Below are 17,888 nucleotides of genomic sequence, written 5' to 3'. Positions count from 1 at the left end.
TCTTCAAATAAATCAAATTATTTTTAAATAACTTGTACGATTTGTGTGAAGGTAAGTCAGGAATTTGTATAAAAAATATTTTTATACTCATTTGAAAAATATGTATAAAAATGTTTGGTTAAATTATTTTACTGTTGGAAGGTTATTGTAAACAATCGTCTTATTATGAAAACAACAAGGAAAACGTTGTAATTATTCAGACAAGGCGATGTAATTATGGTTTTAATTAGGGAAAAATACAAAGCACGGAAACTTCTTTTTCAACATTCATCTAATAGATTTTTTTTGTTTGTTTCCCTAAGGGAATCTGAATATCTTTCTTTTATAATTCCATTAATATACATTTTTCTATTGCTTAAATACACACTTTAATGATACAATGATATGAAACATTTGAACTTATTTAATTATATGGAATGTTTACAATAATATTTAACTCGTAATGATCTAATTTCTTGGCGTCAAGCTCAAGCGCTAAAAGCCATCACTAGGCTTAATTATATTAGTATCTGTCTTACAATTTAATATCACAATTCACACAAAAGACGGTTGATTCAATCTATAACACAATGGACTTTAAATTCACGGACGATCGCAATTCAAAACGCGACCGTTCACCGTGAATTCTGACGCGTGACTGACCAAATCCGCAACGATTTAGCCACGCCCATAAATGTACTTCTGCCTTTTGTATGCATTGTGGTTATACCCACTGTATTCCACACCGATCAACGGGTGTTCAAACCACGTCGCTTTTGTCAATCAGCCCGTTGTTGCTGTTGTCGTCTTCTTGTCAAATGTGGTACTCTCGCAAGGGCCGCACTGATTCGGCCGAGGACCTTGGCGTGGGGTCAACGCCCGAGAGGCCCAGAGACCCGCTGCGTCGAACCACAAGAGTCTTAGTCCCGTAGTCTGTAACGAAGTTGTCGTTACGTGTAGGAGTATTAGCTCTCACACTTTGGTAGCCACAGCAAGGAGGGTACCTTGAGGTCAGGATCTTCTTGAACGCCTCACGGAATTCTGTGTTGAATATCGAGTAGATGATCGGGTTGAACGCTGAGTTCGAGTACCCGAGCCACGTCAGTATCTTAAATGCCAGATCTGTAAAAAAATGATATATTATAACGTGTTACTTTTCATGTTTTGATTGACAATTTGGTTTAGGATTAAAGCTTATGTACCGAAGAGCACAATCTTAGTCAGATTTAAAACATTAATTGTCGCTGCAAGTCTTATCTAAGCGTTAGTTTTCTTTAGTGCTTCGTGCTTAGAGAATCAAAAGCACATTAAAATCAGCTGCGTCCTGGGTCGGTGTTATTGATCAAAAGTTACTGTTTATTTTAAATATATGGAAAAATATATCAAGGTTCGCCTTCGAACTTCAAGTATCGTTTTATTTATTCCAAAAATGTTATTGAAAAACTTGACAGACGTAAAAAGTTTTAATAGGAGTTTATTTTCTAATCGCTGATGCATATTTGTATCGACTTTTGATGAAATAATTTAATTATTTGTTGCGAATTGAATTGAACCGTGTAATTTGCATTATTAAATAAACTTCAAATCTGCTTGTTGATTTGTTAAATTATATTATTGACATGTATAATTTTATTTGGTGTTGTGTTAAACAATAATAAAATTAGCAAATAATTGGACACTGTTTGTGTTTATCGAAATATTCAGTTTAATTAGTAACCTGTAGAGAATTAACAATTATAATATTAACATACCAAAGGATGACAATAATTAACTAATAAGCCTGTTAATGTCACTCTGCAGGCAAACGTGTCCGACCGTAATAAGGGAGAGGTTAGGCCCTGATTAAGTCCACCACGCTGACCAAGTGCAGTTGGGGACTTTTTACAATTAAACACAAAAATATTATGGTGCGTTTTATAAATTGTTTCAAAAATATTAAAATTAAATGTTCAGATTGAAATAAAAGGTATTCGTTTACTTGTTCACATCTGAAGATCAAACATTATTTTTAAAATTTAAACTGAAATTAAATTTGTCATTTCGTTAATAGTAATTATGAATTCAAAAGTTTGAATTAGAAATAGTCAGTCTCGTAAAATTAAATATTATTACAAGCCCTAACAAATATGATTCATTAGAATTATTTTTTGTGAAATTTAATTATTTTGATTGCTGATGTTTGAGATTTTAATTTTCATTTCGTTCAGACGTTAATGAAAAAGCAGTATTGCGTATATTTTAGAGTAGTAGATCAAATAATAGTATTAATGAGGTGGTTTTAGAACATTTTTTTTAATAGTATCTACTATTTCAGTACAATTCCAGACTTCAATAGTGTTAATAGTGTGTGTGTTATCTCTCGAACCTGCTCTAAATTCATTAAAATATCTCAATCAAATGTTTTTCTTGAGGTACTAGCCATTGCCTCCAGGAAAATATACGTCTTAAATATGTAAGTAAATTTTTAACAAACAAAAAGTCCATCAGACAATTTCAATTAGATTTTAATGAAAAGCCAAACAGGCTTACCGTCTTAACAAGAATAGCGTGGCTCAAAGAATTAACATAACAATTCAAGAGAAAAATGCGACCGCCCATTGTGGCTACGCAAATATTTTTACAAGTGAAATATTTAATTTAAGTTGAAAAGCAAATTAAGTATTTAATATTGGCTAGATTCAAAACAAAGCTAAAAGTAAGTTTGTAAATTAATGTGAATGATTTTTATTGAAATTTCTTCGCTATCCTTTATTGTTTACAATTATTTCGGCTCAAAAAATAGACTGAAGGAACCGCTAGTCGATCAAAACATGTTTTGATGGAAAAGTATAAACACGTATAAGCGAACGTTTTTTAGATTTCATTTTGCCTTCTAGAAAGATCTAGCGAGACCTAAAGATACTAGTGCGATTCTCAACAGTCGGTAATATCGAGTATCGAGAGTTTGACATTTAAAATGTATTGCAAAAAAAAATTGTTTCTACAGCGCTCGCTAGGGGCGCTCTTCACATTTTCATAAAACATTTCTTTAAAGCTAGCAAGTTGTTTTAGTCTATAGTGTTAGAGAATCGTACTACACTTTGCTATTCATACTAAACAAACATTAACACTACATCTTGGATTAATACAATGATAGCTTAATAAAAGGGACAATAACCTTACCCATATTTTTTACTTACCCGGTATACAAGTTTTACAGAACGCAGCGACGATATTGACACAGAAGAACGGCACCCAGCAGAGAAGAAACACTCCCATTATAATGCCCACTGTGATCGCCGCCTTATGATCCGACACATGGTAAGGTGACGAGTGCACGTGTGTATGGACGCGCGTCCGGACGGATTTGGTCCGGTTATCCGGCATTTGCACTGTCCGGGTAACTGCCCGGATGGATTTCACGTGTTTCTGCGCGTAGCAGTATAGCCTGTGGAAGAATTTGGATGTTAGTTTCGGTTGAGGTTAAGCATTGTTAGTAAGGTCTAGAATTAGATGGGTGATCGTACAAAAAACTTTGGTTCCCATTAGTAAGTCTAGTTCTGAAATTGAAGAGAGGTATCGACTAAGTCAATAAATAAGATTATTAGAAAAAATATTAAAAAGGGCCTAAAATTTAGAATCAGCGTATAATAATCCTGAAAAGTCTATAATATATTATTATATGTGTGGGATATTAGAATATACTTTAATATACCAACGCCACTAAACCAATATCATAACATAGTATGGATCAGTTGAAGTATAGAACCTATTCAAAATTATGACATTAATGTCTTTAGATGAGCAGGTGCAATTGATGACCGTAATATCAGAACCTCACTAAAATCCAAATGGATCTAGTTACTCTGCAACTGCCATAAGCTTTTAAGGCCATGACAGAGTATAACCCCATTTATATGTCCATGTTTTTGTAGTTGTATCTTTGGCAGAAGGTATAATTTGAAGTATAAACGATCTATACAAGCAGTACTTTGCAGACACATAACACCACAGGTATAATAATATGATGAAATACAACTACTATTTCTAGTTGAAAATTGTGTGAAATAAGGTAACAATATGACTATTTCTGCTAGTACATGTCAAAGACTCTACTAATATTTGGGTAATTATGAACATTGGTTGTTAAAATTATTGGTACGAGAGCAGTTTTTAGTTGAAGAAAAAAATTAAGTATGTTTTTTATCGCGTTTTCGATGTCACTTAAAAATATAGTTCAAATGTAAGAGCAATTTGTATTACCGACCTTTATGAAACCAATTTCAAGCCAGTTATCAATAGTATTGCACTTAAGAGATCTTGAGAATATAATATTAAGAGAAGCAATGACCCAAGTATGAGCTCCAAATTTAGACAGATGAAATAAATATTTTACGATCCATGTAATAAACCATTTATTTTCTTACGGTTTGACATATCTATTACTTTTCTTTTGAATATGAATTTTTATTTGGAAAACGTAAAATATGGAGTCTAAGTTTATTTTAAGTGCGTCATAATATGATTTACAGATGATGAATTTTGTAATGAAGAAGTAAGCCCATATGAATACCTTTTTTAATATTGTTACTTTTATTTTTTCAAGAAAGTGTATGAGCGAACATTAAGTAAGAAACTAAAGCATGATTGGCAAAATTCTATTAAAGTCCAGCACTACCACGAACTGTGTACTGATGGGCTAACTCACTAAAATTAAACGATGATACAATCAATGGTTCACTATTTTCTTATCAACGAAACGTAGCTGCTCTTCTATTGTAGATATTATTATATTATTATTATATAAAGATAATCTTTGAGCAAAAAACATATTTCGTGATAAGATAAGTCGGTCAAAATAATCTGTTTATTCAAACAATGCTTAGGTTAGTCATGTGTCAATGATTCATTGCAACACACGAAATAAACGTGAAAAAAACAAATATTAAAATCAAGTGTAAAAGCATCAATATACAAAATCAAGTGTATTACAATTAAGAAGTATTAAAATCTCGAAATAAGTAAATAATGAAATGGTAGTGTCGTGTAAAATAGTGTTAAATACTCCCGAAAACGGATACTTCGTCACAGGAACAACAATAAAAGGAACTGTAAGGTACGAGCTTGAGAAAGAGACCGCTTATAAATCCATCTCTCTTGCACTCGTAGGACCTGGATATAACCTTTGGTTTCACACAGAAGACGAAGAAAAAGCAGATGGAGAAACAGATGTCACCAAAACTAAAGCGACTAGTAAAATTTATCTAGTTCAAACAGAAAAAGGCGGAGAAACAATAAGTGCTGGCATTCATGAGCATCCATTTGAACTATACCTACCAGAATGTATACCTCCTTCATACAAAACCGAGAATTGTAATATAAAACATCATCTAAAACTCAAATTCAAAAAGTTTGGAATTTTCAGTATAAATAAGCGATATAGACGAAAAATTCATATACGGCCTGCAGTTCCAGAATCGATAACAGATGATCCAGTGACAGTAGGTTTAGATAAAACGCTCAACAAACTTCTTTCTGACCGACAAAGTTTCATAAATGTTAAAGCAAGACTGGACAAAGGTTACCTTGTCACTGGTAAAGAAAGCCGAGTAGATTTTTTAGTAATAAACGATACTGATGTTACACTATCTATAAAGACAGAATTATTGGAAGTTGTTAAAATAAAGGACGATCTAGAGACAGATAAATTTGAAAGAACTGTTGAAGAAAGTACAGCAAATACTCCCAAAGTGATGGAAAATAGTGTGACAAATATGCACAGCATTATATCAATACCGAACGATATTTATACTGTAAGGCTTCGAAAAGTTGTATCTAGGGAATACACGTTGAGAATTACACTGAGATTGCCGCTTCCATATTTAAATGCGTCGGTTGAAGTGCCAGTCTTTGTTGGTGAAAGGGAGTCGGCCATTTGTGAAGAAGAAAAAGAAGATCCTCCTAGTTACTGGGAAACTATGTCTGTGGATTCTACATTGACTAAGATGGATTTCTTTGATTGAACTGTTTAGAAGTGGGATTTATTGAGATAAAAGTGATATTAATTGTCCTCGAACGTTTTATGTAATAATTTATGTATTACAAATTGTTTTTTTCGTCAAGTACTCAGTGTAATTTTTATTTAAATTTCATAATATCTTGGATAAAGAATATTGAATATTGTATTTGAATCTGGAAATGTACACTCATATTTTGATAATCATACCAAAATCATGAGGTGCATTTTTAAGATAAAAGGAATCAGATAAATATATCGGAAGATGGCTAAATATATGCAGTGTAAACATGATGTTGCGATAAAATTTAAGATACCAATATGGTAACCTAATAAATTATGTATATTTTTTATTTCATAACGGTTCTTTAATTTTTTTTTAAGCCGAATAGTACTTGTACATAGATATTTATTACAAAAAATAGAAAAAAATTCTACCCGACTGCTAGAAAATTGCAATAAAATTTGAGCGAAAATTGTTTCTACGGTACTCGTAAAGGCTGCTAATCATGTTTTTAGATAAAGCCAACAGGTAGCTGATTGTAGATAGTGGTAGAAAATAGCGCAACCGGCTCTCTATTTTCTATATAAAGAAGTAAAGAAAAGCTGAAATATAACAATACATTTTATCTAACAAGTTGTTGCAACAGCAAACAAAAGTGTAAATCTGTTTCGAATCCGAACAGATTGCGTTGTGATTTGAACGTTGTAAATCCATTGAACGTTGCATATAGAGCGATGAATTGTTCATCGTTTTTGAACAGGGATTGTATTTTGAAGTATAGTGTCTATTATTTAAATAAAGTGGTACCTTTGAGCTCTAGTTGAAAGGCTTATTGAGTGCCAAAGAAAATGTATTTATTTAAATTGTGTTACATTTAGATACGTGAATTTGTTAGGGTACATAAAATATGTGTATATTATCAAAGGCCATGAAATAAGCTATTATTTAATATAATAAATGTTGTTTAAAAATACTGATCGCTGACTAACATATAAAAGCTCACGTTTCAGAGGTTAACCCACGAATTTCTACGAGAATTTATTTGAATAAGTAATTATTTCACAGAATTATAGAAAACTAAAGAGAATAAGTTTTTGTTAGCCTCGAACCTCCAAAACAAGTCTTAACCCTGTCTTACGCGCTTCATAAACTTAGATTTAATGTTGAAATTCAAATGCCTAACGTAGGTACGAAGACGTCTAACGGAATGTAAGCTCAGCCGAAACATGGAATAGTTGTGTAATCCACGATGTAATTAATATCTATACACTGAACCTTGCAAATAAGTAGGAGATTATTTTTAATACTATTATGTATAATTAATTCTTTGTTTTATAATAAATGAATACACAATAATGGACTAAGAGTTTCGCAGTGACGTGAGTAAATGCAAGTTAAGATTGTTGGCGACGCTGGTTTAATATCAGGGTCGAAAAATGTGACTCTATTTTCTACAAAACAGTATCTGGGGTTATATAATTATAATGTCCCATGTTTATATCCCCCTATCCTATAGAATAATGTCAAAAAGTATACAGTTGGCATACGTCTGTCTATCCTTTTCGTATTATGTGTGTATTATATCGTAGCGTGGAACAAAAAAATAATAATATCCTAGCAACCTGCAGCAGTACTTCGTTATACATGATTGTATTTCCATAGAACTTATAACTCATTAAAACTTTCCCGTGCTGTATTGAAACTCACTAATCAATAAACAACAACTAGAAAATGTTTTCACGAAAACCATTGAACAATTAGGTTAAAAAACTTATTGTACCAGTTCTGCTTGACTGCTGTTTCTATAAAGTTTCATTTGATAGATGAGCCCTTAATTTCAAAAGCCTTAATTCAAAATAGTGTTCATCGAAATGTATAACTAGGCTTGTTATTTCTTTGAAGAATTTCTGTATCAGCTTTTGTGGTAGTTTTATAAATATTTTGTTTAGAAATATAGTTCAATGATTATGTAAAGAAGAAGTAGAGCGTTTTTATATTCAATTAGCTTCTGTACCCGATTTTGATCGCGTGAAAAGGTTTCCCGGGTTTAAAATGTTTCCTTACGTATATGGATTAACACCTAGTTAAACCAGGTTATAAACTTTCTGTGTACACATCAAAATCCGTTCTGTGGATTTTGCGTGAATTAGTAATAAAAATCCGAAGTCTCATTTATAATTAGTGGGACTAGGTTTTATCCGTGATTTATTAATATTGAAGAGATACATAACGTGTCACTGAATATGCTACTTCCAAAAAGACATATCTCACATCAAAAAGACATAAAAATGTGCCCGAATTAAAATTGCATCGTCAGTTGAGAATAATACATTTCTAATTTATAAGAAATTTTAGTCTTCATAACAAATTGTATTCAAAATATTTGAGACGTTTCCTGTCTTTTATGAAGCCGAACAAAAGGAGATGAAGTCGTGTTTATTAAGCAAAGGCATTGAAACGATGAAGACTTAAATTGATATTGTTGTTAGTTCTGTGTCCTGGATTAAATTAATTATAATTTTAGCTTCATTCTCAGAATTTACGTGGGCATAGTCGCCTTCTGTTCATTTTATAGAAAACTAGCTGACCCGCGCAACTTCGCTTACGTCACATGGAAGAGAGAATGGGTAAAATGTTTGCCCGTTTTTGTAACATTTTTTACTGGTACTCTGCTCCTATTGGTCATAGCGTGACAATATATAGTCTTCCTCAATAAATAGGCTATCTAACACTGAAATATTTTTTCAAATCGGACCAGTAGTTCCTGAGATTAGCGCGTTCAAACAAACAGATTCTTCAGCTTTATAATATTAGTGTAGATGACTCTATAAAACTCTAGCGAAAGAAGATTATACTAAGTATCCTTATTGTATTAATGGTTATTTTAGCACAGATTTTAGTATTAACTAGGTATTAAGGAAAGGTCAACAACAAACTAGTTACCTCAGCAATGTAACATCGTTAAACTGTCTAGTAGTGTTTCCCGGAGCATTGACCTTTCGAAAAGGCATTTGGGTTTTCGATAAGTTGTGTCCATAATACGTGATGTACCTTTGTCTGTTAAGTCCTTGGACTATACTTTCAATCGGTTTACCGTTTATAATTAGAGTAGGTACTATATAAATACGAAATTATAAAGTTCTTACTTAAATAAGTTTAACTGGACATTTTTATAGGACCGTACACTCTCAGCCAAAATGTTAACCAAGCCAAAACTCATTAAGACGATCACTCATCTATAGTACTAAACATAAAACATAACAATATTCTTAGGAGCAGCATTATAATATTCTTAGGAGAAAAACACTCACCTGCAGTATATACTGATCATCACAATACACGGCAATATGAACGATATACAGCTAGACACGACGGCATACGTCGGCGTGAGGACCAGGGCGCATGTGGGGTACCGCGGCGGCTTCTGAGTGGCAAGAGCCTCTTCATCCGGCCTGTGGAGCCCTAAGGAGATGGGTAGGAAGCTCACTAGACCAGCTAGGAGCCAGATCATTGCGATCGTGATGACTGCGACGCGGCGAGTCACCCAGCGACCATACCTGTTGAAAAAAAATGATTAATATTTGTTAAACATTTTATTTTTTCTTTAAAAAACAACTTTCGCATTAAGAATTGCTGTTGTGTCGCGGGGACTTTTACAAACATGCAAACAACGGACACAAAGCACGACTAGACCCGCAAAAATTATCATCGCACAAATAATAATTGCATCGTGTGGGAATCGAATTGAATAAAAGCTTGATAGATACCGTGCCGTTTAGGTAATGAGACTTTACATTTTTGTTATATTTATTTAAATGTTATTCTAAATGAGACCTACCAAGCGAACATAACAAAGGTAACCGAGTAGTACCTAAGATTGCGTTTTCGCCTAAATGATAAATAAAATGCGTTGATTTTATTAGCTTAAATATATTCGCTTATTTTGAGCACCAAATGCGTTCTCAAAGTCTTGAACATGTAGTGCTCTTTTAGTTCAATAAAGCAAATCGTAACTCAATATTTCAAATTCTACATAGTACTACTACTTACTACATAGAGTGTCGTAAAATTGTATTCGCCAAACAATTTTATTCACCAACAATAAGAAAAATACTATTTTTCATAGCCAAAATTAAGTTCACAAAAAATACCTACCAGAGATTATTCAAATGAGTTGATTGACATTGACATGTTAGACCTAATAAACACGCCGTAAAAATCTAGGCATTTTTACTTTTAAAAATAGCTAACCTACAGTATCCTTCATGAATTAATTATTTCGGGTTTTAGTCAAAATATTTTCGTTTAGAGGCTCAGAAATAGCATTTCTGACAAGTCGATAATTATGATTAAGTTTCCTTGAAACATGACGGGTTGGGACAAGGTTGAAATTTTGTTGACGTAGCCTGTCCAAAACCTTTATAATTTATTATTTCTATTGAACTACGTCAATGACAAGAAATCTGGTTGAAACTGTTGACGTTACTTTTTATTAAAGAAAAATTTACAGCATTTTGTAGAAGAAATTCATTGTGTTAAAGAAACCTGTATGCAGCCAGTCCTATCTTTTCTAAAGGTTACAGAAAATAGACCCATTTTTCTGGTAGAAACTTTTGTGTAGGGTTTCAGAGCAAGGCATTTTTGTTTTGTTTTTGTAGGTTGTTCTTTGGCTCCAGTTATGCACGTTAATTTATGTAATAGATTTTTATTTATTAGGCTTTTCAATATCTTCAAAAGACTTTGTAAGACATCTCGCAGACAAAATTACGTACTAAGCGACATTACAGGTACTAAATATGGAAACAAAAAAGCGAGACGAAGCCTTTGGAAAAACATGTCATTAATTCTTAAGACAATATTGGAATTGTGTACGGGAATAAGAAAATTATTTAACACCTCAAATATTTGCATTTATATTTTAACTTTAGTATAACTAAATAAGATTCAAAATTACATGGCAATATTGAGAAACCCATTGATGTATTAAGCACCACACACACAGTGCGGTTGCGGGACGGGAGCAGTACCTCGATTCTCTACCACTATCGACTACCGACAACCGGCTAGCTATCGACATTTTGTCATTTAGAATGTACTCCCAAATGTTTCCTGCGGCACCCGTCAGAGGCGCTGATCAGATTTTCATACAAAATTTCTCAGTGACAGGTCGGTTGTCGGTAGTCGATAGTAGTAGAGAATCGAGCTACGGTTATATGATTTCAAATAGTTGTACGGATGATCGTAGACGCACAACGGATTCGGAAGCCGCGTCTGTTACCCACCATAGCGACGCGCCCACAGCACGCGATTAAGGTAATCATATTACCCCCGATTTCTGAGTGCATTTAGCGATAATTTATCTTCAATAGCGTTTGATATTTATTTAAAAAAAAACGCTATTGAATAGATAAACTACCGCTAAATGTACTCAGAAACCGGGCATTAGCCACTGCAACTAGCGTTGTTTGTAACAAGCGCCAGTATTCTATGCAATAAACCGCGCGTCTCACGCGTTGAAAACGTCTCAACTCGTTCCCGCTGTCTTTCTGTTACACCCTTTATACATGACAAAAGAAGTTCTACGTCACATTTCCGTTGTGTTTCAAGAAGTTATTGAACACGAGCTCTCTTGAGTGTTCAAATAAAGTATATTGTTTCAGTACGACACGTTTCTACTTATATTCTGGAAATGTTAGATTATTTTCATAAGCAGTTATTCTTGCTTTTGGATGGCTGGTCTAGAATACTTAAGTTGATAATTGATATGGTTAGTTTAGCGTGAAATAATAGACATTTAGGAAGTAACTTAACAATTTAATTACTCATTTAATAATATATAATATAATAACTTGAGTTTTAACTCTTCATTAGCTGTTAAGTCTTATTTGTAATGAATTTAATGGCAGGGATATTTTTAGTAGACTGTTCTTGCAAGAATAGCTCTTAGCATTATGATTATGTGACTGAAAATAGCGAGTAGATATCCTCGATTATTGTATGGAAAATTGCACCATTGCAAGTTTTGATCTTTTACGGTTCTGGCTTAAAAGTATGTTTCATAAATATATAGTAGCTTGCATAAGCTCCAATTTTCGCTAGTAATAAAAATTATCACCACATTTATAGCCAGTCACAACGTGTCCGGAAATAAATATGAAAGAATTAAATCCGCAGAGATTTGACCTAGCGTGGAGCAAATAAAATTATATGAGCATCGTTTATTACCACCGATTTATTGGCCCATTCTCTTAGCTATATCAATTTTTACTGTCTAATGTTATGTGGCCACGGTTCGGTTAGTGTCTGATCGTTAGGACAGCTTTGGTCAGCTTCGGTGATACTTTTATAGGTTATAAATTCATTAGTTTATGGGTGTATGGCTAATTTTTGGTAATAAAGGCGGGATGTGTTTTTGTGAAATTAATATTTATGGAAGGAAATAACTTTGTTGAAAGGTCAAGAAATAAAAGAATGACATAAACGAATGAATTCGTGAACGAATCAATTTAATCTAAAAAGCAGCCGCTTTTTTGCTGCTGTTTCATTTTTTTTTCTGGTCTTAACGTTAGAAAATCATATCAAACATTTCTCCAAAAATAAGTGTTAGTCAAACATTAAATAATTATCAGTATATTAACGTAACACGTAGATCCAATTAAAAGTCTTAATCATTACTATAGTCTGACAACTTGGAAGAGAGTCTTGAATGCAACTTGGTAAAGTGCACAACGCGTAGTGATAAGCGTTCATACACTCAGAATTTTGAACGTCATTCGCTCGCAGACTTATGCTGCGGATAGTTTCCTGATTTCAATTATACTTAAGATCAATCAATCATTCCAATACTTAATACTAAGTTGTCGTACTTTAGAAACATGAGATATTAGTTACATAAATAGATCATGTATGTAAGATAATCTGCTTACCTCAAAGGATCCTTAATATGTATGTATCTGTCGAGCGATATGGCGCACAGATTGAGTATAGACGCGGTGGAGCACATGACGTCACACGCTACCCATGTGTCGCAGAACTGTTCTCCAAACACCCAGTACCTGATGAAAAATAATATTATTTAGAAGATATTTCTTTGATTTTTCCTTCTCTCGTAACCGGCGGTCTACTGGCGGTCTGAGTGAGGCATCGAGGCGTCGATGTGAGTCAGGTAAGGGAATTTCGTAAGGATCGTACCAAGTGACGTTCTTTGGTCTCTGCCTACCCCTATGGGTATGGCTTTATAGTCTGACTCTAAGTATGTAAGTTTATATATTACTAACATTGACCACCTCTTTGGTACTGTCGGTAGTATATCGAATGAATTAAATTCCTATCGAATTCTAAGAAAATTCATCTTGTAGTTCCTAGAAACTACTTTCTGGTAAGATGAAAAGGTCTTACGGTTGTAATTAAAGCTTGTTTACAATTTTAGTCACTATTCATTTAACAGCTAAAGGGTTTAGATTAAAAAGGGAGAAATTACTTTGTGCAGGATAATTTTGCCTCTAGATATTTATTTATTCTAGAGGGCATTAGCTTCTGGACCTATACCTGTATTGATTATTTTGAAAATATAGATTTACTTTAGTACAAAATCCTTACATATTAGGGTAAGGATGCCTATTATGAGATACCATTTTTATTTTTGTTTATAAAAATAAAACTGTTTCATTTGAAGCTTCCAAAGATATCGTTTTAGATAGGAAATTTAATGTACTTTAAATGTGTAGTAGCTATTTAGTGCTAAATAAAATATTTTTCTGGCTGGGTTGTCAAAAGTGAAAAATGACAGAAAAGAAGTCCACGGCAAAGGGTCTCCTATTATGAGATATGAGGGGTTCTTAATATAAGATAGTATCCAATATTAAGGTCTTTAAAATTTTAGAAGTAAACAAACATTAGAAATACCGGCCAAGTGCGAGTCGGACCGTATTCCGTACCATCATCTACATATAATAGAGAATTAATATAGAGCAAAACAAACGAAAAAATCACGTTTATTGTATGGGGACCCCTTAATATTTCACTTTTTAAATTTTTTGTATTTGTTGTTATAGCAGCAACGGAAATACATAATTTGTGAAAATTTCTGCTTTCTAGCTATTACGGTTTATGCCTAACAATATTAATCTCAGTACAACACATAAAAATAGTTATTTTTGTGTATCCCATTTTAGGAACCCCAGCATACCTCATATTAGGAAAAACAACAGTTTAACGAAATGAATCCCTTGTTTTTGTTTCACTGTGAAAACACAATAAAACTGCATTCACATCTTAAACTTGATTATATTAGTTATAAATTAAATATTTTTTTCAAGCTTTTAAGGTAATAATAAAGTGGTGACATAACCGACATAACTGTAAACATGTGACGAAAAATATTTGGTTTTACAACAATGTATTAACCTGCACGCACAGGTCCTTAGATCGCCGGTGGCTGGCGCGACCTAGCAGACGTTTAGTATTGTTGCTATGTTGATTCACGTGACACTAGCGCGAAATGGCTGACATGCATAGTTTGGCCAATACCTAGCTATCTCATATTTGGCGCCTATCTCATAATAGGCATCCTTACCCTACTATTATTTTATAAGCATACACAATGTTTATTCTATATCTATACGCCAAGTCTTATTAAAATCACGTTACATAATACAATATAAATCTAAAATCTTGCATTGAGGGATAAGGTTCGAAACGGGTTGCAGACTGCATTCCCTGGCGACTCTCTAAGTCAGTCTGTGTGACCAACTGCAATCCAACTAAAGAACTCATAAGCATAGTTTTACATACCCAAGTAGGTCATTGACTCCAGCAAATGTCATGACAGCCAGTGCGACTAGCATGTCAGCGATAGCCAGCGATGCTAGGAACAGATTGCCGATGCGTCGCAGACCCCGGTCCGTGTATATCGCGATGCAGACTAGGATGTTCCCCGCCACGCTCAGGAAGATGAGCAGTGAGAGGAATATACCTGGGAGAGAAATTGATTTGTTTGATTTGATAAGTCTAGCTATTTTTTTTTTCTTATTGTGTAGGCATAGTAATACGAAGCAACTAAACGATCTACTTGGTGGTAAGTAATTTTAGTAGGCGAGTAAGTAACACGAGTTATATTACTAACTGAATATTTTTAAACTAATAAAGTATTTTGTTAGTATTATAGCAGAGTACTGCTCAAAAAATCTTGCCTATTTTTTGGGGAAATAGTTTTTCATAGATCGATGGTTCCGATTCCATCCCTCGCCAAAACAGTTTTCACACCCAATCATTTTTATCTAACCTATCAAAAAATATCTATTTTCCAATCTATTTCCCTACTCTCTAAACTGAAAGCGTTATTTCCTGTACAAAAACGTGAACTAAAACATCAATCAAAGCATATTACACCCACTTTTCATAGATGCTAGATACACGATAGCAAAATACCTGTGACAGTCAGTTAGTGGCAGGAAATTGGACCGCTTAGCACCGAGTGAGGCGAAATAGACTGGAAATATTTGCCACTCAAGCGATATCGGTGTGTATGTTATGTAATTTCCTTGGTCTTGAACTCGGAAGAAGTATTTTGTTCGACCTGTTGCTTGGCTTGGATTAGATTGAAACTTTTGTTGGTATATAAGGTTTATTTTAGGATGTGTTGTATAATTAAATATTTATTTTGTACAGTATTCCTAGTTATTAGACGTGAAAAACAATGTCACAATTCAGTTTTGAATATCCTTAGTTACATGAGTACGGAGATGCCAAACTATTAGACGTCATGTTCAATGAACCATCCTACTCTAATGCACAGTACCTAATAAAGTCCAATCTTCATATCTACCGTCCATCATCATAAACTAGGCGGTCATAGTTAGTTGCGCTCACCGGGCGGTAAACGATTAGTGGGATAAGCGACCTTAACACGGATATTTTATAGATGGGTGGATGTATATTGTTTGTTGAGTCAGCTTCTCCATGCTTTAATTTAAGACGGCGGTCCCAATTGCCGTCACCTTCAAATCATAGGTGTTAAAGCATTTCAAAGGCCTTGCGCGATTCTCCACTACTACTATTGCCTATCTACAACCGGCTAGCTGTTGAAAATTATGTAGAAATTATATGAGCTCCTCTACCAAGCGCCGTAGGAGCTGTTTTTGTAGCACATTTAAAATGTCAAAATTTCGTTACTCGATAGATCTGACAGTAGAGAATCACGCTACCGGCGCTAACGCCTTGAACAATGATGACCAATAACAATACGATGAATGAATGAAAACCATTCACCTTCTTTTCTTCTTCTTATCGTATGGTTAGTTGTCAACCTAGTGTCAAAGTTGATCAAGCCGCCCGAAGGCATACACTCACCAACAAGTAGTATAGAGAGCAACGTGACGGCATCCGGGTCGTCTCCATCTTCATACTCCACGGTCGTGTCGTTGTACAGCGCCACCTGGCGGACACATGAATTATTAATAGTGGAATGATTTAATACACGGTGCTGCGTGGAGCGAATCGTAAATAGTTTTTGTTTGGATGTAGTAAAGTAATAGTGCGTTTACTTTGTACTCTGTTTGAGACTATTAAATACAATTAAAAATTGTTGTGTGTATTAGAAATAAATAAAAAATATTAAATATTTAAAAAAAAATCCCTCATTACGGGAGGAGACCCTTGCCCAGCAGTGGGACAATAATGGGTTAAATTTATTATTTATTTATTATTATTAGAAATAATTTTTATAACGATGTTAAGTAAAACTTAAAGTTGACGGTCCTAAGCTGTTTCACACGTAAGAAGAACGTCAATAAACTCGGAGTTGCAGTTTATTGGTCATGTCACCGAACTCCGGGCTACTGTTAAAATATACTTATAGATATTTAAAGATCGCAATGGCTCGAATCGAAATCGAATCTAAACCATATTCATCTAAAAGGCGGCCATGTAAATGTATAGGGTTCTATTGGCGCAAAATTATAATTGTTCAGTTCTACACCTTTAATAATAACAAACTCATCTCCGCAAGATCAAAAAGTTAACCGCGTGTTCACTAAACTATTCAGAATAATTACCTGTATCAGTTATGAAACTTAAATAAGTTAAACTTGATTTAAGTAGAAACTTCGATACGGTGGGGAAACGATACTAATATGCCGCCGACGCGACGGTGAAATTTCATCTAACTTGTGCACGTCATGATGTGTTAATAAGTTTCAAACAATATCAGTTTGTTTACAGGAAATTGGGTGATATTATGCGTACTATTATTTTGATAGTGAAGGAGAGTTGTTTTTATTAAACATAGATTTTATGATTTGTAAGGAACTAACTAATTTATTGAGGGAATGCAACGTTCCCAACACGTTCTTGGCCAGCATGGTGGATTCGAGGCCTAACTCGTCCCTCTTTTGGGAGGAGATTCTTGCCCTGCAGTAGGACGGTAATGAATTTAAAAAAGGAACTAAACGACTCGCGTGGCATCAACCATGTCATCGTGTGTAATTTGTGTATATGTCGCAGTAAGATAGATAAAGCCGTAACATAGTTATATCCCTAGGGATATAATTATATACCGTAATATACACCAAACCAACATGCTGGTTCGGTTTTTGGTAATTTACATATTTTATGTTTTTATTCTATGCTTCAACTACTTCCATACTAAGTTTCATAACAATCAGACACAAAGACAGAGATATTTATCGATAATAATACAGTTGTTACTTCATTATCATATTGAATTTGTAGATTCAAGCTCCATGTAGAGTCCCTAAAATTGTATTTAAATAATCTATCAATTTCATTTGTGTATTTTAACAAGACCTCAAAACTAACACTGAAATTTTCGCTTCCACAAAATAGTTGTCTAAAACTGCCCATGATAGAACCTTTAAAAGGCTTTTAGAGCGTGTGGTGCAATCCAATCCA

At 33.9% G+C, this 17,888-nt stretch overlaps 1 protein-coding gene across 1 annotated transcript in view; it reads right to left on the bottom strand.

The window, feature by feature from the left end:
* Positions 1-209: 209 nt before the first annotated feature.
* Positions 210-17,888, bottom strand: part of LOC142983544 (dopamine receptor 1-like) — a 116,855-nt gene continuing 99,176 nt past the window's right edge. The window contains exons 4-9 of the mRNA XM_076130471.1: positions 16,329-16,413; positions 14,772-14,952; positions 12,905-13,033; positions 9,290-9,535; positions 3,159-3,406; positions 210-1,101 (exon numbers count right to left, since the gene is read on the bottom strand). Of these exons, the coding sequence (XP_075986586.1) occupies positions 794-1,101; positions 3,159-3,406; positions 9,290-9,535; positions 12,905-13,033; positions 14,772-14,952; positions 16,329-16,413 (1,197 nt within the window). The 3' untranslated portion in view covers positions 210-793. The remainder of the gene's footprint in view (positions 1,102-3,158; positions 3,407-9,289; positions 9,536-12,904; positions 13,034-14,771; positions 14,953-16,328; positions 16,414-17,888) is intronic.

This window comes from Anticarsia gemmatalis, chromosome 24 (genome assembly GCF_050436995.1).
Source record: "Anticarsia gemmatalis isolate Benzon Research Colony breed Stoneville strain chromosome 24, ilAntGemm2 primary, whole genome shotgun sequence".
NCBI lineage: Eukaryota > Metazoa > Arthropoda > Insecta > Lepidoptera > Erebidae > Anticarsia > Anticarsia gemmatalis.
This window is presented reverse-complemented; position numbering and strand designations above follow the sequence as displayed.